The 23,784-nt window shown below is 41.7% G+C and overlaps 1 protein-coding gene across 3 annotated transcripts in view; it reads left to right on the top strand.

The window, feature by feature from the left end:
• Positions 1 to 23,784, top strand: part of LOC139276076 (importin subunit alpha-5) — a 75,830-nt gene that overhangs the window by 46,496 nt on the left and 5,550 nt on the right. For all 3 annotated transcript variants that reach the window (XM_070893530.1, XM_070893529.1, XM_070893531.1), the window contains 6 exons: positions 2,029 to 2,128; positions 4,835 to 4,998; positions 10,586 to 10,664; positions 14,252 to 14,377; positions 14,663 to 14,790; positions 23,097 to 23,275. In XM_070893530.1, the coding sequence (XP_070749631.1) occupies positions 2,029 to 2,128; positions 4,835 to 4,998; positions 10,586 to 10,664; positions 14,252 to 14,377; positions 14,663 to 14,790; positions 23,097 to 23,275 (776 nt within the window). The remainder of the gene's footprint in view (positions 1 to 2,028; positions 2,129 to 4,834; positions 4,999 to 10,585; positions 10,665 to 14,251; positions 14,378 to 14,662; positions 14,791 to 23,096; positions 23,276 to 23,784) is intronic.

The raw sequence follows: 23,784 nt of genomic DNA on the forward strand, positions 1-23,784 counted from the left end.
CACAATTTCTATCAGGGATCAGAGGAAAGAAATCCCAGTTAATTTTCCCCAAATCCCGGGCCAATGAAGTTGAGGTCACTTGTAGGAATTGGGTACGGCGGTCATCTGTTAAACAGTCAGGTGAACAACACAAAGGGTTTCTAATAAGAATTATAAGTAGTAATTTTGTAAGACTCAATTCCCAATGCTGAGCCTCGCTAAATGGGAGTTCATGTCACAGAATTGGCCCTATAGTGTTATAGCCCATGTCCAACCCATGCTTCTGGCTTATGAGGCTCCGTGCCAGCAGTGGAGTCTTACAAAGTTACCTTTAGTTTTTTTTTTTAAATGCAGCTTTCCAAGCACTGGTCAGACTCTGAAGATATCGAGCCCTGTCTGTTCTAATTCTATTAATTCTTAATCAGTCGACTCCAGTAGAGGACAGCCTTTCGGGAACATTTAAATAAATACTTACGATTCTCATGTGTTTTGATTTTAAAGATGCAAAGAGGCCAGACTTCTCTAGGTATTTCTGTGCACTTATTTGTTAGCTTGAATTAATAAGAACATAAGAAATAGGAGCAGGAGTAGGCCATACGGCCCCTCGAGCCTGCTCCGCTATTTAATACGATCATGGCTGATCCGATCATGGACTCAGGTCCACTTCCCTGCCTGCTCCCCATAACTCCTTATTCCTTATCGGTTAAGAAACTGTCTATCTCTGTCTTAAATTTATTCAATGACTCAGCTTCCACAGCTCTCTGAGGCAGCGAATTCCACAGATTTGCAACCCTCTGAGAAGAAATTCCTCCATCTCAGTTTTAAATGGGCGGCCCCTTATTCTAAGATTATGCCCCCTAGTTCTAGTCTCCCCTATCAGTGGAAGCATCCTCTCTGCATCCACCTTGTCAAGCCCCCTCATAATCTTATACATTTCGATAAGATCACCTCTCATTCTTCTGAATTCCAATGAGTAGAGGCCCAACCTACTCAACCTTTCCTCATAAGTCAACCCCTTCATCTCTGGAATCAACCTAGTGAACTGCCTCCAAAGCAAGTATATCCTTTCTTAAATATGGAAACCAAAACTGCACGCAGTATTCCAGGTGTGGCCTCAGCAATACCCTGTATAACTGTAGCAAGACTTCCCTGCTTTTATACTCCATCCCCTTTGCAATAAAGGCCAAGATTCCATTGGCCTTCCTGATCACTTGCTATACCTGCATACCATCCTTTTGTGTTTCATGCACAAGTACCCCCAGGTCCTGCTGTACTGCAGCACTTTGCAATCTTTCTCCATTTAAATAATAACTTGCTCTTTGATTTTTTTCTGCCAAAGTGTTTAACCTCACACTTTCCAACATTATATTCCATCTGCCAAATTTTTGCCCATTCACTTAGCCTGTTGCAGGTTTTTTTATGTCTTCACACTGCTTTTTCTCCCATCTTTATATCGTCAGCATACCTGGCTACGTTACTCTTGGTCCCTTCATCCAAGTCGTTAATATAGATTGTAAATAGTTGAGGTCCCACCGCTGATACCTGCAGCACCCCACTCGTTACTGATTGTCAACCTGAGAATGAGCCATTCTCTGTTTTATGTTAGTTAGCCAATCTTCTATCCATGTTAATATATTAGCCCCAACCCCGTGAACTTTTATGTGGCACCTTGTCAAATGCCTTCTGGAAGTCCAAATACATCATATCCACTGGTTCCCCTTTCTCCACCCTGTTCATTACCTCCTCAAAGAATTCCAGCAAATTTGTCAAACATGACTTCCCCTTCATAAATCCATGCTGAATCTGCCTGACTGAATTATGCTTTTCCAAATGTCCTGCTACAGCTTCTTTAATAATGGACTCCAACAATTTCCCAACCACAGATGTTAGGCCAGCTAGTCTATAGTTTCCTGCTTTTTGTCTGCCTCCTTTTTTAAATAGGGGCATTACATTTGCAGTTTTCCAATCTGCTAGGACCTCCCCAGAATCCAGGGAATGTTGGTAAATTACAACCAATGCATCCACTATTATCTGTATTTTAATGCTCAGGCTGCTATCAAAACCCAACCGATTGACCATGACGAGGAATGCTGTTTGGGCACTGTCAAACCTTTGCCGAGGGAAGAATCCTCCTCCAGACTTTTCAAAGGTAATGTCCCTTCTGTGGGGCAGCAGTCTACTTTAACTTGCTCTTGGCTTTTTAGGGTGAAGCATATGCAATTCCATAAACTGTGATGGTAGTAAGTAAATTGTTCATGTTTGTTAAAATGTTAGTCTTTTCATGCTATTTTAAGGAATAATTTTGAAAATGCAGAACATATGGGTGCATGAGCACTCTTTTAAAGAACAAATGTGAAGCACATCATTGGCACAAATTGTGGGTATACTCATGCATTGTGCTAAGGAAAGATATTGGGGCTGAATTTACAGGCGGAGGCTTCCCACCATTGGATGCATCCATACAGCAAAAAAATTCTACGCACTTAACTTCTGCCTCAGGATCCATGGAGACTTGCGCTCCTGGGCCTGTAGGCGTAGGCCTGCGTCGAGACCCACATATCCCAGGGGTGCACGCGGTTCGCAAGCGCCCCTGGGATCACGAGCACCAACCCAACCAATCAAAGAAGGGAATCCCCATTCATGCTTATGGGGATTCCGTATGTACAGAATTCCCATTAGTATGAATGGAAATACTCCCCAAAATACCTCCAGACATCAAATAAATAAATAACATTTTAAATGAATTAAAATGACATTTAATTAAATATTTAAAACAAAAATTTATTTTTTTGAAAAAAATGTACATTTTAACGGGGCTAAAAATAAACTTGCGTTATTGCACAGGGTTTTTAATGTATAAATGCTAAAATTTTATTTTAGTGATTTTTTTTTTTAAATGCCTGCTTTTACCAGGCATATGAATATCACGGGCATTCGCTGAGCAGAAGATGGGGAAATAGCCCAACTCTCCGCTCGCAGAGGCCCTTTTTCTGGGGATGCATGCGATCTGGCAAGAGAATTAGGCAAATTACAGCCCATTATACCAGTTCATACCCACAGCTCGTCACGTGATGAATTATTGAACCTTATGGGATTAGACACTTCTGCACAGGAAAATCAGTGAATGAAACAATTTGCCTTATGAATCTGAGCAGCCAATTACTGACACATATCCATAGATTGTCTGCACATACTTTTATCCTGCTAAATGGTGGGAAAGTAGCTTTAAAAAGTGAATTTGAAATCGTTTAAAAGCACATAGATTTTGAGACAGCATGGTGGTGCTGAGCTTTTTTCCCTCATCCACCAATGCCCTAATTTCAGCTACAGTGTATATGGGGATACTGGATGAAAGCCAGGCTTTCCCAGTGGGGAAGGAAAAGTAAAGCGGCTAGACGAGTCTGCTGCACCCCATAGCAATTGGCCAGTAAGTGACAGTGGCAGAGAATTGGGAACCAGATGTCTACCCCTCAACATTAATCGGTAACACAGTGGAACTCAAATAAGCAACTAAAGGAAGGAAATAACCTTCAAAACTAAGACTTTTTAGGATAGGGAATCAATAACCCAGAGATGCTGTACATACCATGGTTATAAAATCTGTTTGGCAGTCATCAGAACACAGTTATGTTGGATCATGCAACAAAAAGGAAAGCGGTGTAATGAATTTCATGTATTCAGTGCTCCTTATAAACTGAAAATACTTGGGCCTAGAAATTGGCCTCCTTCGTGCCTCCCGTTATTGCCTACGGGGGACGATAACAGGATGCGAAGCATTTACCAATCAGGCGCAGTGAGAAGATCGACTCCAGCTATATTCAGTGGGAGGTTTGCGACAGCATTGCGCCCCGATCTCCTTCGCCCGGAGCTCGGGACATCATTGCCCTGGTAGCTCCCTGGACCCGAACTTCAATTCCGTCCCCTGCAGCATCGCTGGATGAAAACACCAGCAACTGCAGGAGGCATTCATCGTAAGGCCAGGTGCTTCGGGGGCTATGTGGGCAAGGAAAGTTTTTAAAAAAAACTTTCTGGAATGTTCTCTGGCAATTTTTTTAAATCATCTTCGCTCCCGATCGATCAGCCTGGCACTCTGCTACAGTGCATCGGGCTGATCGGGCCAGGTCGCGACTGCCATCGGGGTCGAGGTAAGTTTTTCCTTTGCAGAGCCTACAGTGATGGCCCTCTCCTTTAAGGGAGGGAAGGAACCTTCCAATGCGGCAGCACTGCATGGCCCATTGTGCAGCGCTGCTCCATTCACCGCCCCTCCTGCTGTCTGTTGTGCTCCCGCTTGATTTAATGCTCCAATTCCTTCCTGGAGCTTAAACCCCACATTTTTTCAAAGTTAAAATACATTAGTGCCTGGAGTTAATTTTTGCAACTTTTAAAAGTTAATGCCCCAAATGGGACGCTCCCAAATTTCTCCCCCTTGATTTGTTTTGTTCTTGCTGTACTGCTGTTAAAAGTACACTACTGTAAACTTTTTTGCAGAATATTCTGAATTGTATTACCAGGTAACAAAGTATTGGACAAATCACCAAAGTACTTGGAGAGTTTTAATGTAGAGCATGTACACTGCACTAGAGCAACTAAAATATTTTAAACTTAGCTTGGTAGCAGAGATAGATTTGTGTGTGTACATTACACATTAGCCCTGAAACAGTTTTGTGTGTTTATCCCTCACCGTAGTTTTCTGATGGGTAAATGGCACACGGGTCCACTGAAATCTTTCAGTAGAATGATACCTAATTTGAGGTTTTTTTGTTTTGAGTCTCTGAAATGAGGTTGTCACCACAGGCAACTTTGTTTGATCCAGGAGCCTTAAATTATTGTATTCTATTCTGTTTTCCTTTTCTAGATATCCCCCTGTCTCAGTGTTGTGTCCTGGCTGCTGTTCCTCAATGACATAGATGTTCTGGCTGATGCTTGCTGGGCTTTGTCATATTTATCAGATGGACCCAATGATAAAATTCAAGCAGTAATAGACTCAGGAGTTTGCAGAAGATTAGTGGAACTATTGATGTAAGTTACTTTCTGAATATTTTAATTTAGACTCTTTGGTGGTAGATGACTAGGAATGTCTTCATTTATATCTGTGTATTACATATTCATTTGGCTTTTCCCCTTTTGTGATCATTTTGAACTGCTAAATAGATAAAAGGCGCATCAGTTTTCATGGCAAACGTATTTATATTTTGCAGTAGAAACCTGTTTCCTTCCAATTTTCTCCCTTTTAATTTTCCTGGAGATGGTGACTGCTGAGTTACAGATCAGCAGGCACTGGTGGCCCTCTCATGGTGGCTGCTTTTCATGTCTGGGCCTGAATAGAAGTTCAGCAGACTGTTCAACCACAGGGCTTAATGTGAGTCAAATACAAGTGCCGCACTTGGGCTGTACAAATGATCTAAAAATAAAATACACACTTAAAATCAAATACCTCACCTTCAGCCCCATATCAAAGTGGCTGGATCAGATTCTAGAGTCTTAAATTGCTCCTTTATTGATGGCAACAAACTAATTTAATAATTAAGAATAAAATTTACATTTATATAGTGCCTTAGTACACCTTTCAAGATGTCCCAAAGCACTTTGCATTCAATGAATTCATTTTTTGAACTGCAGTCACTTTTGCTATAAGTGCGACAGCTAATTTGCACACAGCAAGGTGTCGCAAATAATAATCCGATGAATGACCAGTTAATCTGTTTTGATAATGATGGTTGAGGGAGGAATGTTGGCTGGATACTTGGGCGAACTTCCTGCTTTTCTTCCTAAACCACGGGAACAGGCAGAAGAGGTCTCAATTTATCCGAAGAACAGCACCTTCAGCAATGCAGTCCTCCCTCAATACTGCGTGGAAGTGTCAGGCTGGATTATATGCTCAAGTTCTGGAGTGGGCTTGAACCCACAACCTACTTGAGGTGAGAGTATTTCAGTTGATCCAATATGACAGTTTGGAAATCTAGAATACGCAATGTTATTTACTGGCAAATGAAGAGTAACTAGGCCTCAATCATGAGGTGTTTTATCCCCTTAACAGTAAATAATTTCCAGTCACAGTGAACAATATTAGGATACCATTTTTTCTCCACAGTATTATCATATGCACAATAGTATGGAAAACTCACAGTAACTCTTCAAGTAACAACATAAGAAAAACCAAAGGATGAGAAATGGCTCATTGATGTTCATACTAATTCAGCCTAGTATCCCAGTTGCACTTTGAATGCCCCCTGGCAGATTATTCTAAATGTTCATCACCGTTTATGCATTTTGAATTTTCTAATACCCACTTTAAATTATTTTTAATTGTTTTAAATTATGTCCTGTTGGTATTCCCTGCCTTCTGGATTTACCTTATCTGTACTATTGATTACTTCAATTTAGGCCCCCGAGCCTTCTCGTTAGACTGCAGAGGTAAACTATATTACAATTTGTGTTTTTCCCCCAAAACATATATAATTTGTACTTGCAGCAGAATACAGTTTTCACAAGCAGACTGAGTTTCCTTTAAACTGAAACATACATCTTTGTGGGATGTCATGGGATTAACAATTATCCCATCATTATTAGTATACTGTACCGGAGATCATATAACATGTCTACCACATTCTTCTGTCTCCTCCATTAGGCCCCTCGGGCCTAGTCCACCATTCAATAAGATAATGGCTGATCTTCTACCTCAACTCCACTTTCCCCACATCCCATGGTTCTCAATATCCAGAATTCTATCGATCTCTGTCTTGAATATACTCAAAGACTAAACCTCCACAGCCCCCTGGGGTAGATAATTCCAAAGATTCACCACCCTCTGAGTGAAGAAGTTTCTCCTCATCTCAGTCCTAAATGGCCGACGCCTTATTCTGAGACTGTGACCTCTGGTTCTAGATTCCGCAGCCAGCGGAAACATCCTCCCTGCATCTATCCAGTCAAGCCCTGTAAGAATTTTGTATGTTTCAATTAGATCACCTCTCATTCTTCTAAACTCTAAAGAATATAGGACTAGTCTATTCAATCTCTCCTCATAGCACAGTTACCCCATCCTAGGAATCAGTCTGGTGAACCTTCGTTGCACTCCCTCTATGGCAAGTATATCTTTCCTTAATTAAGGAGACCAAAACTGTACACAATACTCCAGGTGTGGTCTCACCAGGGCCCTATAGAATTGCAATAAGACATCTTTACTCTTTTATATACAAATCCTCTTGTAATAAAGGCCAACATACCATTTGCTTTCTTAATTGCTTGTTGTACCTGCATGTTTAACTTTCAGTGATTCGTGTACAAGGACACACAGGTCCCTCTGAACACCAACATTTCCCAATCTCTCACCATTTAAAAAATACTCTGCTCTACCAAAGTGGATAACTTAACATTTCTCCACATTATATTCCATTTGCCATGTTCTTGCTCATTCACTTAGTTTGTCTATATCCCCTGAAGCCTCGTTGCATCCACTTCACAACTTATATTCCCGCCTAGCTTTGTATCATCAGCAAACTTGGATATATTACATTTGATCCCTTCATCCAAATCATTGATATAGATTGTTAATAGCTGGGGCCCAAGCACCGATCCTTGCGGCACCCCACTTACAGCTTGCCAACCCGAAAATTACCTGTTTTCTGTCTGGTAACCAATCCTCAGTCCATGTTAGTATATTACCCCCAGTCCCATGAGTCCTAATTTTATTTAATAACCTCTTGTGTGGCACCTTATCAAATGCCTTCTGAAAATCCAAATACACCACATCCACTGGTTTCCCCCCTTATCTATTCTACTAGTTACAACCTCAAAAAACTAACAGATTTGTTAAACATGATTTCCCTTTCATAAATCCATGTTGACTCTGCCCAATCCTATTATTATTTTCTAAGTGCCCTGTTACCACATCCTTAATAATAGATTCTAGCATTTTCCCTATGACTGATGTCAGGCTAACTGGTCTGTAGTTCCCCATTTTCTCTCTCCCTCCTTTCTTAAAAAGCAGGGTTACATTTGCTACCTTCCAATCTGCAGGAACTGTTCTATAATCAATGGAATTTTGGAAGATGACAACCAATGCATCCACTATCTCTACAGCCACTTCTTTCAAAACCCTAGGATGTAGGCCAGGGGATTTATCGGCTTTCGATCCCATTAATTTCTCCAGTACTATTTTTTTTTACTAATAATTTTTTTCAGTTCCTCATTCTCCACTATTTCCGGGAGGTTTTTTGCGTCTTCTTCCATGAAAACAGACACAAAGTATTTGTTTAATTTCTCTGCCATTTCCTTATTCCCCATTATAATTTCTCCTGTCTCAGCCTGTAAGGGACCCACATTTACTTTAGCTAATCTTTTCCATTTTACAAACTGATAGAAGCTTTTACAGTCTTTTTTTGTCTCTCGCTAGTTTACTCTCATTTTTCCCTTTGTCAATTTCTTGGTCCTCCTTTGCTGACTTCTAAAATTCTCCTAATCCTCAGGCTTACTGGTCTTTTTGGTAACATTATAAGCCTCTTCCTTTGATCTAATACTCTCTTTAATTTCTCTTGTTAGCCACGGTCGGACCACTTTTCCTGTAGGGTCTTTGTGCCTTAAAGGAATGTATGTTTGTTGTAAATTATGTATTAATTCTTTAAATGCTAGATCGTTAGAACAATGTGTTAAGGCTGAAATGGAAGATTTGTTTCAAGTAAGATAGTACATAAGGAAAAGCAAAAAATTACAAGTACAATACAAAACATTAAAATACTTAAACGTAAAACTCCAAAACTTAAATAGACTGTTTTAGAAAGTATTTTACATGTTGCATTATGCGACTAGGCTTTTGGATGAAACAGTAATGATGTGCATGGGTGACAACATTTTTGTCACCTGCATGGAGTCAAGATGTCAATTTACAACTGAACTACAGATCTTGAGAAAAGCCTTCAATCAGAAATCCTCTTGGATACAGCTGGTAATCAACTAAGATCAAGGACATTGTGGAGCATCCCATTCCATAGAATGATAAGCAGATGTTTTTATGTCGTCAATTGGAGACCTGTTGATGCTTAAGCACCCGAGACAAGCCCTTTATATCCTGACTAATATATAGACCAAAATAACCTTGTCTGTATCTCGTAGACAGCTGGACCCCAGTCTCCATTTTGAAATCTGGTCAAGAAAGGTAGCCCCATTTTAGCTCAGCCTATTTTTTAAATATATGTATTCTGTCTTTATGCAGTTTGATTTAACAAAAATCCCCCTGCTTCACACATCACTTCTCACCACCAGTGCGGTGAAGACACTCGGTGATAGCTTTTAACATAAATTTCATAACATGGAATATAGGCATGGTTGCTAGTGTCATGTTTGTGTTTTTAATGATCCGCCTTGCACAGCCAGGCCTTGTCTTGCTTTGTGACATTTACGGAACATTTTGCATGGACCCTGCTGTTTGTTTGTTTGACCACTGTCTTGTTGAAACAGCTTCCCTACCAAGAATCTTGCTGTGCTCTCAGTTAATGTGATTCCCTGCATTCTCTACTTGAGTACACAAGATAAACAAGCCAATCTCAGTATTTGGACAGTGAGTCGTTGGCCAAGAAATTGCGGTCGGAGGCTTCCCGCGGGCGGATGCCTCCGACCTGAAAAATTTCTACGAATTTACCTGGTGGTCCCGGAGGTCTGCGTAGAGGCCCACGTATCCCAGGCATATAAGCGCTTCGTACGCATCCCTGGGATCATGTGGGCCGGCCCAACCAATCAAAAGTAGGGGGAACCCCATTCATACTTATGGTGAGTTCCGTATATACAGAATTTACATAATATGAATGGAATACCCCAAAAACACACAAGCACTTAAAATTAAAAACATTTAAAATCACATATTTAAAGTTAATCAAAATGGAATTAATTAATTATTTAAAACAAATTACATTTTTTGAAAAATAAATTTACATTTTAAAGGGTCTAAAAATAAATTTGCCTTATTAGGATTTTAAATGTTTAAATTATTGAAAAAAATGTCTCTTTCTATACTTTAAAAGTCTTACGTTGATAAAAGCAAGTCTTACATAAGAATTTCAAGGGCTTTCGCTGGGCAGAAGTTGGGCAACTCTCCGCCCGTGGAAGCCCTATACCTTTGGATGCGTGCAATCTGTTGACAGATCGTAAGTTCCGGGTTTAGGTGCATGCGCTAAGGGCGAGTGCGCATCTCGTACACACCCATAGAGGTCGCGGATTCAGGGCCAATGTGTTCCTTCTTCGTGACTAGAAAATAATCATTATATAATTCTGTTTTCCCGACATTTATTGCACCACTTTTATCCTTTAGAGTTCTAACTTCCTCTCGAGCCACTCTTTTACTGTTATAATACTGAAAAAGTGTTTCATTATTGTGCTGTGTCCATTTCTAGTACTCTATTTACTCTAATATCACTTAAATTTGTTCCAGCATTTTCCTACACTCCTTTATCCCCAGTAGTATGCCCCTAAGAAAAGCCCCTTCTGCAGACATGGTACAGCTAGAATTTTCGTGCTTTAGAAGACATGCTGACATCAGGTCAGGGTCTCAATATGCTAGCAGAACTTCGATTCTAAAGGTTTTTTTTGTAACTTCCTCCATCTGTTTTTCTGACAGGCACTGTGACTATAAGGTGATCTCACCGGCCTTGCGTGCAGTAGGAAACATTGTAACAGGCGATGATATACAGACTCAGGTAAGTGGGCGAAGGTAAAATATGCAAACTTTGATGGAGAAGCATGTCATAGGAATAATTCAGGTGTGTAAAAGGGTAACAAAGCGGCATGAGGAGTGGTGCAATGATGTGAAGGCAGTGTTTATTTCATATTATGGAATTGGTAAAATGGTAACAACTTAACAGCAAGAATTTTTATAGCACTACTTGAGCAGAAAGTCATCTCCGAGTATACAATGTGGATAGAAAGGGAGACGGGTTTCGAAGTAGACATAGAAACATAGAAAATAGGTGCAGGAGTAGGCCATTCGGCCCTTCGAGCCTGCACCGCCATTCAATAAGATCATGGTTGATTATTCCTTCAGTACCCCTTACCTGCTTTCTCTCCATACCCCTTGATCCCCTTAACCGTAAGGGCCATATGTAACTCCCTCTTGAATATATCCAATGAACTGGCATCAACAACTCTCTGCGGTAGGGAATTCCACAGGTCAACAACTCTCTGAGTGAAGAAGTTTCTCCTCATCTCAGTCCTAAATGGCCTACCCCTTATCGTAAGACTATGTCCCCTGGTTCTGAACTTCCCCAACATCGAGAACATTCGTCCCGCATCTAACCTGTCCAGTCCCGTTAGAATCTTATATTTTTCTATGGGATCCCCTCTCATCCTTCTAAACGCCAGTGAATAAAGGCCCAGTTGATCCAGTCTCTCCTCATATGACAGCCCAGCCATCCCTGGAATCAGTCTGGTGAACCTTCGCTGCACTCATTCAATAGCAAGAACATCCTTCCTCAAACTAGGAGACCAAAACTGAACACAATATTACAGGTGAGGCCTCACTAAGGCCCTGTACAACTGCAGTATGACCTCCCTGCTCCTATATTCAAATCCCCGAGCTATGAAGGCCAACATACCATTTGCCTTCTTCACCGCCTGCTGTACCTGCGTGCCCACTTTCAGTGACTGATGAACCATGACACCCAAGTCTTGTTGCACCTCCCCTTTTTCTAGTCTGCCGCCATTCAGATAATATTCTGCCTTCGTGTTTTTGCCCCCAAAATGGATAACCTCACACTTATCCACATTATACTGCATCTGCCATGTATTTGCCCACTCACCTGATCTGTCCAAGTCATCCTGCAGCCTCTTAGCGTCTTCCTCACAGCTCACACTGCCACCCAGTTTAGTGTCATCCGCAAACTTGGAGATATTACACTCTATTCTTTCATCCAAATCGTTAATGTATATTGTAAAGAGCTGGGGTCCCAGCACTGAGCCCTGCGGCACCCCACTAATAACTGCCTGCCATTCTGAAAAGGACCCGTTTATCCCGACTCTCTGCTTCCTGTCTGCCAACCAGTTCTCTCTCCATGTCAGTACATTACCCCCAATACCATGCGTTTTGATTTTGTACATCAATCTCTTGTGCGGGACCTTGTCAAAAGCCTTTTGAAAGTCCAAATACACCACATTCACTGGTTCTCCCTTGTCCACTCTACTAGTTACATCCTCAAAAAATTCCAGAAGATTCGTCGAGCATGATTTCCCTTTCATAAATCCATGCTGACTCGGTCCGATCCTGTCACTGCTTTCCTAATGGGCTGCTATTTCATCCTTAATGATTGATTCCAACATTTTCCCCACTACTGATGTCAGGCTAACCGGTCTATAATTACCCGCTTTCAGCCTCCTTTTTTAAAAAGTGGCGTTACATTAGCTACCCTCCAGTCCATAGGAACTGATCCAGAGTCGATAGATTGTTGGAAAATGATCACCAATGCATTCACTATTTCTAGGGCCACTTCCTTAAGTACTCTGGGATGCAGACTATCAGGAGCTGGGGATTTATCGGCCTTTAATCCCATCAATTTCCCTAACACAATTAATAAGGATATCTTTCAGTTCCTCATTCTTACTAGACCCACTGTCTCCTAGTACATTCGGAAAGTTATTTGTATCTTCCTTTGTGAAGACAGAACCGAAGTATTGGTTCAATTGGTCTGCCATTTCTTTGTTCCCCACTATAAATTCACCTGAATCCGACTGCAAGGGACCTGCGTTTGTCTTTACTAATCTTTTTCTCATCACATATTTATAGAAGCTTTTGCAGTCAGTTTTTATGTTCCCTGCAAGCTTCCTCTCGTACTCTTATTTTCCCCTTCTTAATTAACCCTTAGTCCTCCTCTGTTGAATTCTAAATTTCTCCCAGTCCTCAAGTTTGTTGCTTTTTCTAGCCAATTTATATGACTCTTCCTTGATTTTAACACTATCCTTCATTTCCCTTGTTAGCCATGGTTGAGCCACCTTCCCAGTTTTATTTTTACTCCAGATAGGGATGTACAATTGCTGAAGTTCATCCATGTGATCTTTAAATGTTTGCCATTGCTTATCAACCGTTAACCCTTTAAGTATCCTCTGCCAGTCTATTCTAGCCAATTCACACCTCATACCGTCGAAGTTACCTTTCCTTAAGTGCAGGACCCTAGTTTCCGAATTAACTTTGTCATTCGCCACCTTAATAAGGAATTCTACCATATTATGGTCACTTTTCCCCAAAGGGCCTCGCACAACAAGATTGCTAATTAGTCCCTTCTCATTACACATCACCCAGTCTAGGATGGCCAGCTCCCTGGTTGATTCCTCGACATATTGGTCTAGAAAACCATCCCTAATACACTCCAGGAAATCCTCCTCCACCACATTGCTGCCAGTTAGGTTAGCCCAATCTATATGTAGATTAAAGTCACCCATGATTACTGCTGTACCTTTATTGCACACATCCCTTATTTCTTGTTTGATGCTGTCCCCAACCTCACTACTACTATTTGGTGGTCTATACACAACTCCCACTAGCGTTTTCTGCCCTTTGGAATTCCGCAGCTCCACCCATACCGATTCCACATCATCCAGGCTAATGTCCTTCCTTACAATTGCATTGATTTCCTCTTTAACCAGCAACGCCACCCCGCCTCCTTTTCCTTTCTGTCTATCCTTCCTAAATGCTGAATACCCTTGGATGTTGAGTTCCCAGCCTTGGTCACCCTGGAGCCATGTCTCCGTGATGCCAATCACATCGTATCCGTTAACTGCTATCTGTGCAGTTAATTGATCCACCTTATTCCGAATACTCCTCGCATTGAGGCACAGAGCCTTCAGGCTTGTCTGGACAAAAGCATATAGAAATGAAGGGAGGGTGTTTGAGATGGAGGAAGTTATCGAGGACAGGGACATAGTGGCTTAAAGAGCGGCTGCTGGTAGTGGTGGAGAGAATGGGATAGGAGGACGAAATGAGGAGCAGAGGGTGCATGCGGGGACTCGGATAAGTTATAAAATACCCAGAAGATCCAATGGACTGCCGAAACACTTAATCCCAGCTTTACAGTACCAGGCTGAAGTTATATTTCACTCATTGCAAAGCCCAAGAGGTGTATGATGGCCTGCTGTAGGGAGATCTCCTATCACTTGGCTCTCATGTGTTTCGGATTGAGATTGGGATCCGACTCCCAAATTTACTTCCATTTACTTGTAGTAACTCAAAAGTGACAGTGCAACTGTAGACTTAATTATTTCATGGTCTCTTTGTCTTTTTTAAACTTTTTTTCCCCAGGTAATTTTAAATTGCTCTGCTTTGCAGAGTTTATTGCACTTGTTGAGTAGCCCAAAAGAATCAATCAAAAAGGAAGCATGTTGGACCATCTCAAATATTACTGCAGGCAACAGAGCACAGATACAGGTATGCTTCTTGGTTTGTGGCTAATGTATCAATTACTAAACTCCAGATTCTTCTCTTACACAAGTAGCACCTGCTGGCACCATTTTACTTGTCTGTGTGTTTATGTCCCAGTCTCAACTGCATGCCATAATAGAGTTTAGCCAGATAGTAGGGCATTATTTACATGGTGGCACCTCTGGAGCTTAAAAAGTTGGATTTCTATAGCAGAACAAAATTTATAATTTTCCTAGTTGTATGGTATTTAAAAAAAAAAAACATTTTAAACGTTGTTTGTAACATTTGCAGGCTGTGATAGATGCCGACATCTTTCCTGTCCTAATAACTATTCTACAGACGGCAGAATTCCGGACAAGGAAAGAAGCTGCTTGGGCCATTACCAATGCAACATCTGGTGGAACTCCTGAACAGATCAAGTAAGACTTTTGTCTGTACCAAATGTTTAATTTTGTTCATGAAAAGACACACAGTCTAATGTTTAAACACTCATCTGTTCTTTAAATGTTTTCCATTCATTCTCTAGGCCGCCTGCCCAGTTTTTACATGGTCTACTCTTCTAGTGGTTCCCTCTCTTTCGTCTGGGATTGTCACTTCTCTCTTTCACATGATCCCCCACCCCCACATCCTCTACCTGTTTCCCGTTTGTATCTCTACTACTAACGGGCAGTCTCTCTTCCGCAGATGCAGACTGCTCCTTCAGTTCGGCTGCTCAGGTGATCCTTGTGTTCTTAAGGCTCAGTTGTAAGTGGGACTGCAGAGTTAACTCTAGGTTCGACATTTTGACTCCAGGGCAAAAATTGCCACTAGGTGGCCTAATTTGTCAATGCCTTTCCTAGGCCCAGACTCTAAACATTTATAAGTGAGAGAGAGAGAGATGGAATGAAATGATAATACCCTGTAAAACAGTAAGTTGAGAAAAAAGTAAAGATACACATCTTAAAAGGAAAGACTAAATGGATACCCAAAGGAGATGAAATGTGTGACAAAGGAAGAGAGAAACAGCAGGTACATTTCACCTTGTGTCAAAAAAAGTTAGTGAAGGCTTGAGAATCAAATTAAAGGCATTAATTTCTATATTAATAATTTCAAAATGTTCCTTTTAAAAGCAATTGTGTATAGTTTAGGAGGTCAGGATTCACCTTAAATGCTGCATTCAGATTTGACCATGAAGGAAAAAGGAAAACTGAAGTTCTGGAAGCGATGCAGAGAAGGGCTACAAAGCTGATTTCTGGTGTCAGATGACTGAGTAAAGTGTAAATGGTTAGGACAGCTTGAAAGGATATGAATGAAAAGGGATCTTGTATATAAATATATCCCTGTCATGTGAGTGCAAAACAAGAAATACAAGGCAAACTGATAAAATGTAAATTAAGAACTTTATTCTATCCCTCAAAACAGTTTCTTGAAATTAAACAAAGCCTTCTGCTATCTTTGTGAATGTTAACAGTCTAATCTTTTCAATGCCTCTGGGCATAATATTATTGAGCTATATCCCTCCAGTAGGAAGTTTTATATGGGATATGTGAGATACCCACAGAGCTCATTAGCTCTTGCCAGATTCAGACAGCTTATCAGACAAAAGAACCTGCAGCAAAGGAGCAGACTTACACCCAAGTGCCTTTGATGGAAAATCATACCAGTCGCTATATTCTGCCCAGTGATTTCCCTCACCATTTTCTCTACGCACTTTGCAGAGTTTGTATTTTTTAGTTATTTCACTTAATATGGTGTAATTGGATTTCCAGAAGGCATTCAATAAGGTGCCACATAAGAAGTTACTGCACAAGATAAAAGTTCATGGGGTTGGGGGTAATATATTAGCATGGATAGAGAATTGGCTAACTAACAGAAAACAGAGAGTCGGGATGAATGGGTCATTTTCCGGTTGGCAAACAGTGACTAGTGGGGTGCCGCAGGGATCGGTGCTGGGTCCTCAACTATTTACAACCTATATTAATGACTTGGATGAAGGCACCGAGTGTAATGTAGCCAAGTTTGCTGAAGATACAAAGATACAGACCCCATGATGGCACTGGAGCTGCGGATGGACTCACTCTGGAGCATGCACGATGCTGAGAATGTTGTGGATAGCACATTTAGTGAGTTGGTCACACCGCAGGTAAAGGTTAGGACAGATAGTGAATGGGTGACCAAGAGACAAGGCAAGAGCAGGAAGGTAGTGCAGGGGTCCCCTGCAGTCATCTCCCTCCAAAACAGATATACCGTTTTGGATACTGTTGGGGGAGATGACTTACTAGGGGAAGGCACCAGCAGCCAGGTTCATGGCACCATGGGTGGCTCTGCCGCACAGAAGGGCAGGAAAAAGAGTGGGAGAGCTACAGTGATAGGGGACTCTATTGTAAGGGGAATAGATAGGAGTTTCTGCGGCCGCAACCGAGACTCCAGGATGGTATGTTGCCTCCCTGGTGCAAGGGTCAAGGATGTCTCGGAGCGGCTGCAGAGCATTCTGGAGAGGGAGGTGAACAGCCAGTTGTTGTGGTACATGTAGGTACCAGCGATATAGCTAAGAAGCGGGAAGAGGTCCTACAAGCTGAATTTAGGGAGCTAGGAGTTAAATTAAAAAGTAGGACCTCAAAGGTAGTAATCTCTGGATTGCTACCAGTGCCACGTGCTAATCAGAGTAGAGGGAGCAGGATAGTTAGAATAAATACATGGCTTGAGCAGTGGTGCAAGAGGGAGGGATTCAAATTCCTGCGACATTGGAACCAGTTCTGGGGGAAGTGGGACCTGTACAAAAGGGACGGTTTGCACTTGGGCAGGACTGGAACTGATGTCCTGGGGGCAGCATTTGCTAATGCAGTTCGGGAGTGTTTAAACTAATAAGGCAGGAGGATGGGAACCTATGCAGCGAGACAGGGCGAAGTAATATGGAGTCAGAAACAGATGGTAGAAAGGTAAAAAGCAATAGTGGAGGCTGAGTAAACAAAGACAAGAAACAAAAAGGGGCACACTACATCATAATTCTAAAAGGACAAAGGGTGTTAAAAAAACAAGCCTGAAGGCTTTGTGTCTTAATGCAAGGAGTATCCGTAATAAGGTGGATGAATTAACTGTGCAAATAGATGTTAACAGATATGATGTGATTGGGATTACAGAGACATGGCTCCAGGATGATCAGGGCTGGGAACTCAACATCCAAGGGTATTCAACATTCAGGAAGGATAGAATAAAAGGAAAAGGAGGTGGGATAGCATTGCTGGTTTAAGAGGAGATTAATGCAATAGTTAGGAAGGACATTAGCTTGGATGATGTGGCATCTATATGGGTAGAGCTGCAGAACACCAAAGGGCAAAAAATGTTAGTGGGAGTTGTGTACAGACCTCCAAACAGTAGTAGTGATGTTGGGGAGGGCATCAAACAGGAAATTAGGGGTGCATGCAATAAAGGTGCAGCAGTTATCATGGGTGACTTTAATATGCATATAGATTGGGCTAACCAAACTGGAAGCAATACGGTGGAGGAGGATTTCCTGGAGTGCATAAGGGATGGTTTTCTAGACCAATATGTCAAGGAACCAACTAGGGGGGAGGCCATCTTAGACTGGGTGTTGTGTAATGAGAGGATTAATTAGCAATCTCGTTGTGCGAGGCCCCTTGGGGAAGAGTGACCATAATATGGTGGAATTCTACATAAGAATGGAGAATGAAACAGTTAATTCAGAAACTATGGTCCAGAACTTAAAGAAAGGTAACTTTGAAGGTATGAGGCGTGAATTGGCAAGGATAGATTAGCGAATGATACTTAAGGGGTTGACAGTGGATGGGCAATGGCAGACATTTAGATACCGCATGGATGAACTACAACAATTGTACATCCCTGTCTGGCGTAAAAATAAAAAAGGGAAGGTGGCTCAACCGTGGCTATCAAGGGAAATCAGGGATAGTATTAAAGCCAAGGAAGTGGCATACAAATTGGACAGAAATAGCAGCGAACCCGGGGACTGGGAGAAATTTAGAACTCAGCAGAGGAGGATAAAGGGTTTGATTAGGGCAGGGAAAATAGAGTACGAGAGGAAGCTTACAGGGAACATTAAGACGGACTGCAAAAGCTTCTATAGATATGTAAAGAGAAAAAGGTTAGTAAAGACAAACGTAGGTCCCCTGCAGTCAGAATCAGAGGATGTCATAACGGGGAACAAAGAAATGGCAAACCAATTGAACAAGTATTTGGTTCGGTGTTCACTAAGGACACAAACAACCTTCCGGATATAAAAGGGGTCAGAGGGTCTAGTAAGAAGGAGGAACTGAGGGAAATCCTTATTAGTCGGGAAATTGTGTTGTGGAAATTGATGGGATTGAAGGCCGATAAATCCCCAGGGCCTGATGGACTGCATCCCAGAGTACTTAAGGAGGTGGCCTTGGAAATAGCGGATGCATTGACCGTCATTTTCCAACATTCCATAGACTCTGGATCAATTCCTATGGAGTGGAGGGTAGCCAATGTAACCCCACTTTAAAAAAAAAAAAAAGGACGGAGAGAGTAAAGAGGGAATTATAGACCGGTCAGCTTGACATCGGTAGTGGGTAAAATAATGGGAATCAATTATTAAGGATGTCATAGCAGCGCATTTGGAAAGAGGTGACATGATAGGCCCAAGTCAGCATGGATTTGTGAAAGGGAAATTATGCTTGACAAATCTTCTGGAATTTTTTGAGGATGTTTCCAGTAGAGTGGACAAGGGAGAACCAGTTGATGGACTTTCAGAAGGCTTTCGACAAGGTCCCACACAAGAGATTCATGTGCAAAGTTAAAGCACATGGGATTGGGGGTAGTGTGCTGACGTGGATTGAGAACTGGTTGGCAGACAGGAAGCAAAGAGTAGGAGTAAATGGGTACTTTTCAGAATGGCAGGTAGTGACTAGTGGGGTACCGCAAGGTTCTGTGCTGGGGCCCCAGCTGTTTACATTGTACATTAATGATTTAGACGAGGAGATTAAATGTAGTATCTCCAAATTTGCGGATGGCATTAAGTTGGGTGGCAGTGTGAGCTGCGAGGAGGATGCTATGAGGCTGCAGAGTGACTTGGATAGGTTCGGTGAGTGGGCAAATGCATGTCAGATGAAGTATAATGTGGATAAATGTGAGGTTATCCACTTTGGTGGTTAAAAACAGAGAAACAGACTATTATCTGAATGGTGACAGATTAAGAAAAAGGAAGGTGCAATGAGACCTGGGTGTCATGGTACATCAGTCATTGAAGGTTGGCATGCAGGTACAGCAGGCGGTTAAGAAAGCAAATGGCATGTTGGCCTTCATAGCGAGGGGATTTGAGTACAGGGGCAGGGAGGTGTTGCTGCAGTTGTACAGGGCCTTGGTGAGGCCACACCTGGAGTATTGTGTACAGTTTTGGTCTCCTAACTTGAGGAAGGACATTCTTGCTATTGAGGGAGTGCAGCGAAGGTTCACCAGACTGATTCCCGGGATGGCGGGACTGACATATCAAGAAAGACTGGATCAACTGGGCTTGTATTCACTGGAGTTCAGAAGAATGAGAGGGGATCTCATAGAAACTTTTAAAATTCTGACGGTTTTAGACAGGTTAGATGCAGGAAGAATGTTCCCAATGTTGGGGAAGTCCAGAACCAGGGGTCTCAGTCTAAGGATAAGGGATAATCCATTTAGGACCGAGATGAGGAGAAACTTCTTCACCCAGAGAGTGATGAACCTGTGGAATTCTCTACCACAGAAAGTTGTTGAGGCCAATTCACTAAATATATTCAAAAAGGAGTTAGATGTCGTCCTTACTACTAGGGGGATCAAGGGATATGGCGAGAAAGCAGGAATGGGGTACTGAAGTTGCATGTTCAGCCATGAACTCATTGAATGGCGGTGCAGGCTCGAATGGCCTACTCCTGCACCTATTTTCTATGTTTCTATGAATGCAAATTGTGAGGAGGACAAAACAAATCTGCTAAGGGATATGGACAGGCTAAGTGAGTGAGCAAAAATTTGGCAGATGGAGTATGATGTGGGCAAATGTGAGGTTATCCACTTTGGCAGAAATAATAGAAAATCAAATTATAAATAAAATGGAGAAAAATTGCAAAGTGTTGCATTACAGAGGGACCTGGGGATCCTTGTGCATGAAACACTAAAGGTTAGTATGCAGGTACAGCAAGTGATCAGGAAGGCAAATGGAATGTTGGCCATTGCAAGAGGGATAGAGTATAAATGCAGAGAAGTCCTGCTACAACTGTACAGGGTATTGGTGAGGCCACACCTGGAGTACTGTGTACAGTTTTGGTCTCCGTATTTAAGGAAGTATATACTTGCATTGGAGACTGTTCAGAGAAGGTTCACTAGGTTGATTCCGGAGCTGAGGGGACAGACTTATGAAGACAGGTTGAGTAAGTTGGGCCTATACACACAAGAAATAGGAACAGGAGTAGACCATATGGCCCCTCGAGCCTGCTGATGGCTGATCTGATCATGGACTCAGCTCCACTTTCCTGCCTGCTCCTCATAACCCCTGATCCCCTTATCGTTTAAGAAATTGTCTATTTCTGCCTTAAATGTATTCAATGTCCCAGCTTTCACAGCTCTCTGAGGCAGCAAATTCCACAGATTTACAACCCTCTGAGAGAAGAAATTTCTCTTCATCTCAGTTTTAAATGGGCGGCCCCTTATTCTAAAATCATGCCCTCTAGTTCTAGTCTCTCCCATCAGTGGAAACATCCTCTCTGCATCCACCTTGTCAAGCTCCCTCATAATCTTACACCTTTCGATGAGATCACCTCTCATTCTTCTGAATGCCAATGAGTAGAGGCCCAACCTTTCCTCATAAGTCAACCCCTTCATCTCCAGAATCAATCTAGTGAACCTTCTCTGAACTGCCTCCAAAGCAAGTATATCCTTTCGTAAATATGGAAACCAAAACTGCACGCAGTATTCCAGGTGTGGCCTCACCAATACCCTGTATAGCTGTAGCAAGACTTCCCTGCTTTTATACTCCATCCCCATTGCAATAAAGGTAAAGATACCATTGGCCTTCCTGATCACTTGCTGTACCTGCATACTATCCTTTTGTGTTTCATGCACAAGTACCCCCAGGTCCCGCTGTACCGCAGCACTTTGCAATCTTTCTCCATTTAAATAATAACTTGCTCTTTGATTTATTTTCTGCCAAAGTGCATGACCTCACACTTTCCAACATTATAGTCCCATCTGCCAAATTTTTGCCAACTCACCTAGCCTATCTATGTCCTTTTGTGTCCTCCCCACACATTGCTTTTCCTCCCATCTTTGTATCGTCAGCAAACTTGGCTACCTTACACTCAGTCCCTTCTTCCAAGTCATTAATATAGATTGTAAATAGTTGAGGTCCCAGCACTGATCCCTGCAGCACCCCACCCACTAGTTACTGGTTGCCAACCAGAGAATGAACCATTTATCCCGACTCTCTGTTTTATGTTATTTAGCCAATCTTCTATCCATGCTCATCTATTACCCCCAATCCCATAAACTTTTATCTTGTCAAATGTCTTCTGGAAGTCCACATACACCACAGCCACTGGTTCCCCTTTATCCACCCTGTTCGTTACATCCTCAAAGAATTCCAGCAAATTTGTCAAACATGACTTCCCCTTCATAAATCCATGCTGACTCTGCCTGACCAAATTTTGCTTATCCAAACGTCCTGCTACTACTTCTTTAATGATGGACTCCAAGATTTTTCCAACCACAGATGTTAAGCTAACTGGTCTATAGTTTCCTGCTTTTTGTCTGCCTCCTTTTTTAAATAGGGGGGTTACATTTGCAGTTTTCCAATCTGCTGGGACCTCCCTAGAATCCAGGGAATTTTGCTAAATTACAACCAATGCATCCACAATCCTTGCTGCTACTTCTCTTAAGACCCTAGGATGCAAACCAACAGGTCCAGGGGATTTATCTGCCTTTAGTCCCATTATCTTACTGAGTACCACCTCCTTAGTGATTGTGATTGTGTTAAGTTCCTCCCCCCCTAGCCCCTTGACCATCCACTGTTGGAATATTGTTAGTGTCCTCTACCGTAAAGACTGTAAAGACTGATACAAAATAATTGTTCAGAGTTTTTGCCATCTCCACATTCGCCATTACTAATTCCCCGGTCTCATCCTCTAAGGGACCAACATTTACTTTAGCCACTCTTTTTTCCTTTTTATATACCTATAGAAACTCTTGCTATCTTATGAATCGTAGTTTTCTTTTCGTAATTTGCTGTAATTTCCTATATTTTATTATTACCTGATTTTGGTAAATAAATTTCATTTGTTGTTTTCACTTGTTGAATCTTTGGTCTATGTGTAATATTTCTGCTTACATGAATAGATGAAATAGGTAGTGCGATTTCAATTTCAGTATGCAGTTAACCTCAATTGGAATATTTGTTAAACCCTGGGTCCATGTATTCTCTGCAGAAGCAGAAAACAAAAAGACACAGTTATCAGATTGCAATGGACTTAGTCCACTTATGGAAACTTTCATCAGGATGTTGAACAAAAAACTAGTGCAAAAATACTCAGGTGTAACAATGCTGTCAACAAGTCAGTGCCTTGTGGAGATTGATACTACAAAATGAGTGTGTAACTGTTGGAAGAATTAAGTGTGATGCACCCAGCCTTAAACGAGTAAATCATTATCCTGTACTTAATTTGTAACAGTATTTTCTGTGTGTCAGTCTGGCATTAAGAATTGGTTTTGTCTCTCCTATAATCTTCCTCAGATATATAGTGGAGTTGGGCTGTGTTAAACCATTGTGTGACTTGCTGACTGTTATGGATGCAAAGATCGTTCAGGTATCACTGAATGGCTTGGAGAATATCCTTAGACTGGGCGAGCAGGAAGCTAAACAGAATGGAACGGGAATAAATCCTTACTGTGCACTAATAGAGGAGGCCTATGGTAAGTTGACGCGGCACAATTATCAAGGATCTTTTATGTACAATTAACAGATAAATAAGTTGTGTGTAGAGGCTTAAGTTGCTTGCTTTATAATACTTTTTGTAATTACAGGAAGTACATTATGGTAATGGTACTTTTAACATTTTAGTCAATATTCTTTAAAAATAGCAACTAAACTATCCATCTGGCAAACTATCCATCACGGAATTTGGGGTCGGAGGCATCCAACCAGCAAAAAATCTATGCACGTACCCTCTGCCTTGGGATCCACGGAGACTTGTGCTCCTGGGCCTGTAGGCATAGGCCTGTGTAGAGGCTCACGTATCTTGCCTGGGATCAAGTGGGCCGGCTCAACCAATCAAAGAAGGGAACCCCCATTCATGCTTATGGGTATGTACAGAATCCCCATAAACATGAATGGGCATCACATGAAAAATACATCTAGACACCAAATAAATCTTAAAAAACCATTACATATTTAAAATGACTTAAAATGGCATTGAATTAAA

The sequence above is a fragment of the Pristiophorus japonicus genome, chromosome 11, assembly GCF_044704955.1.
Source record: "Pristiophorus japonicus isolate sPriJap1 chromosome 11, sPriJap1.hap1, whole genome shotgun sequence".
NCBI lineage: Eukaryota > Metazoa > Chordata > Chondrichthyes > Pristiophoridae > Pristiophorus > Pristiophorus japonicus.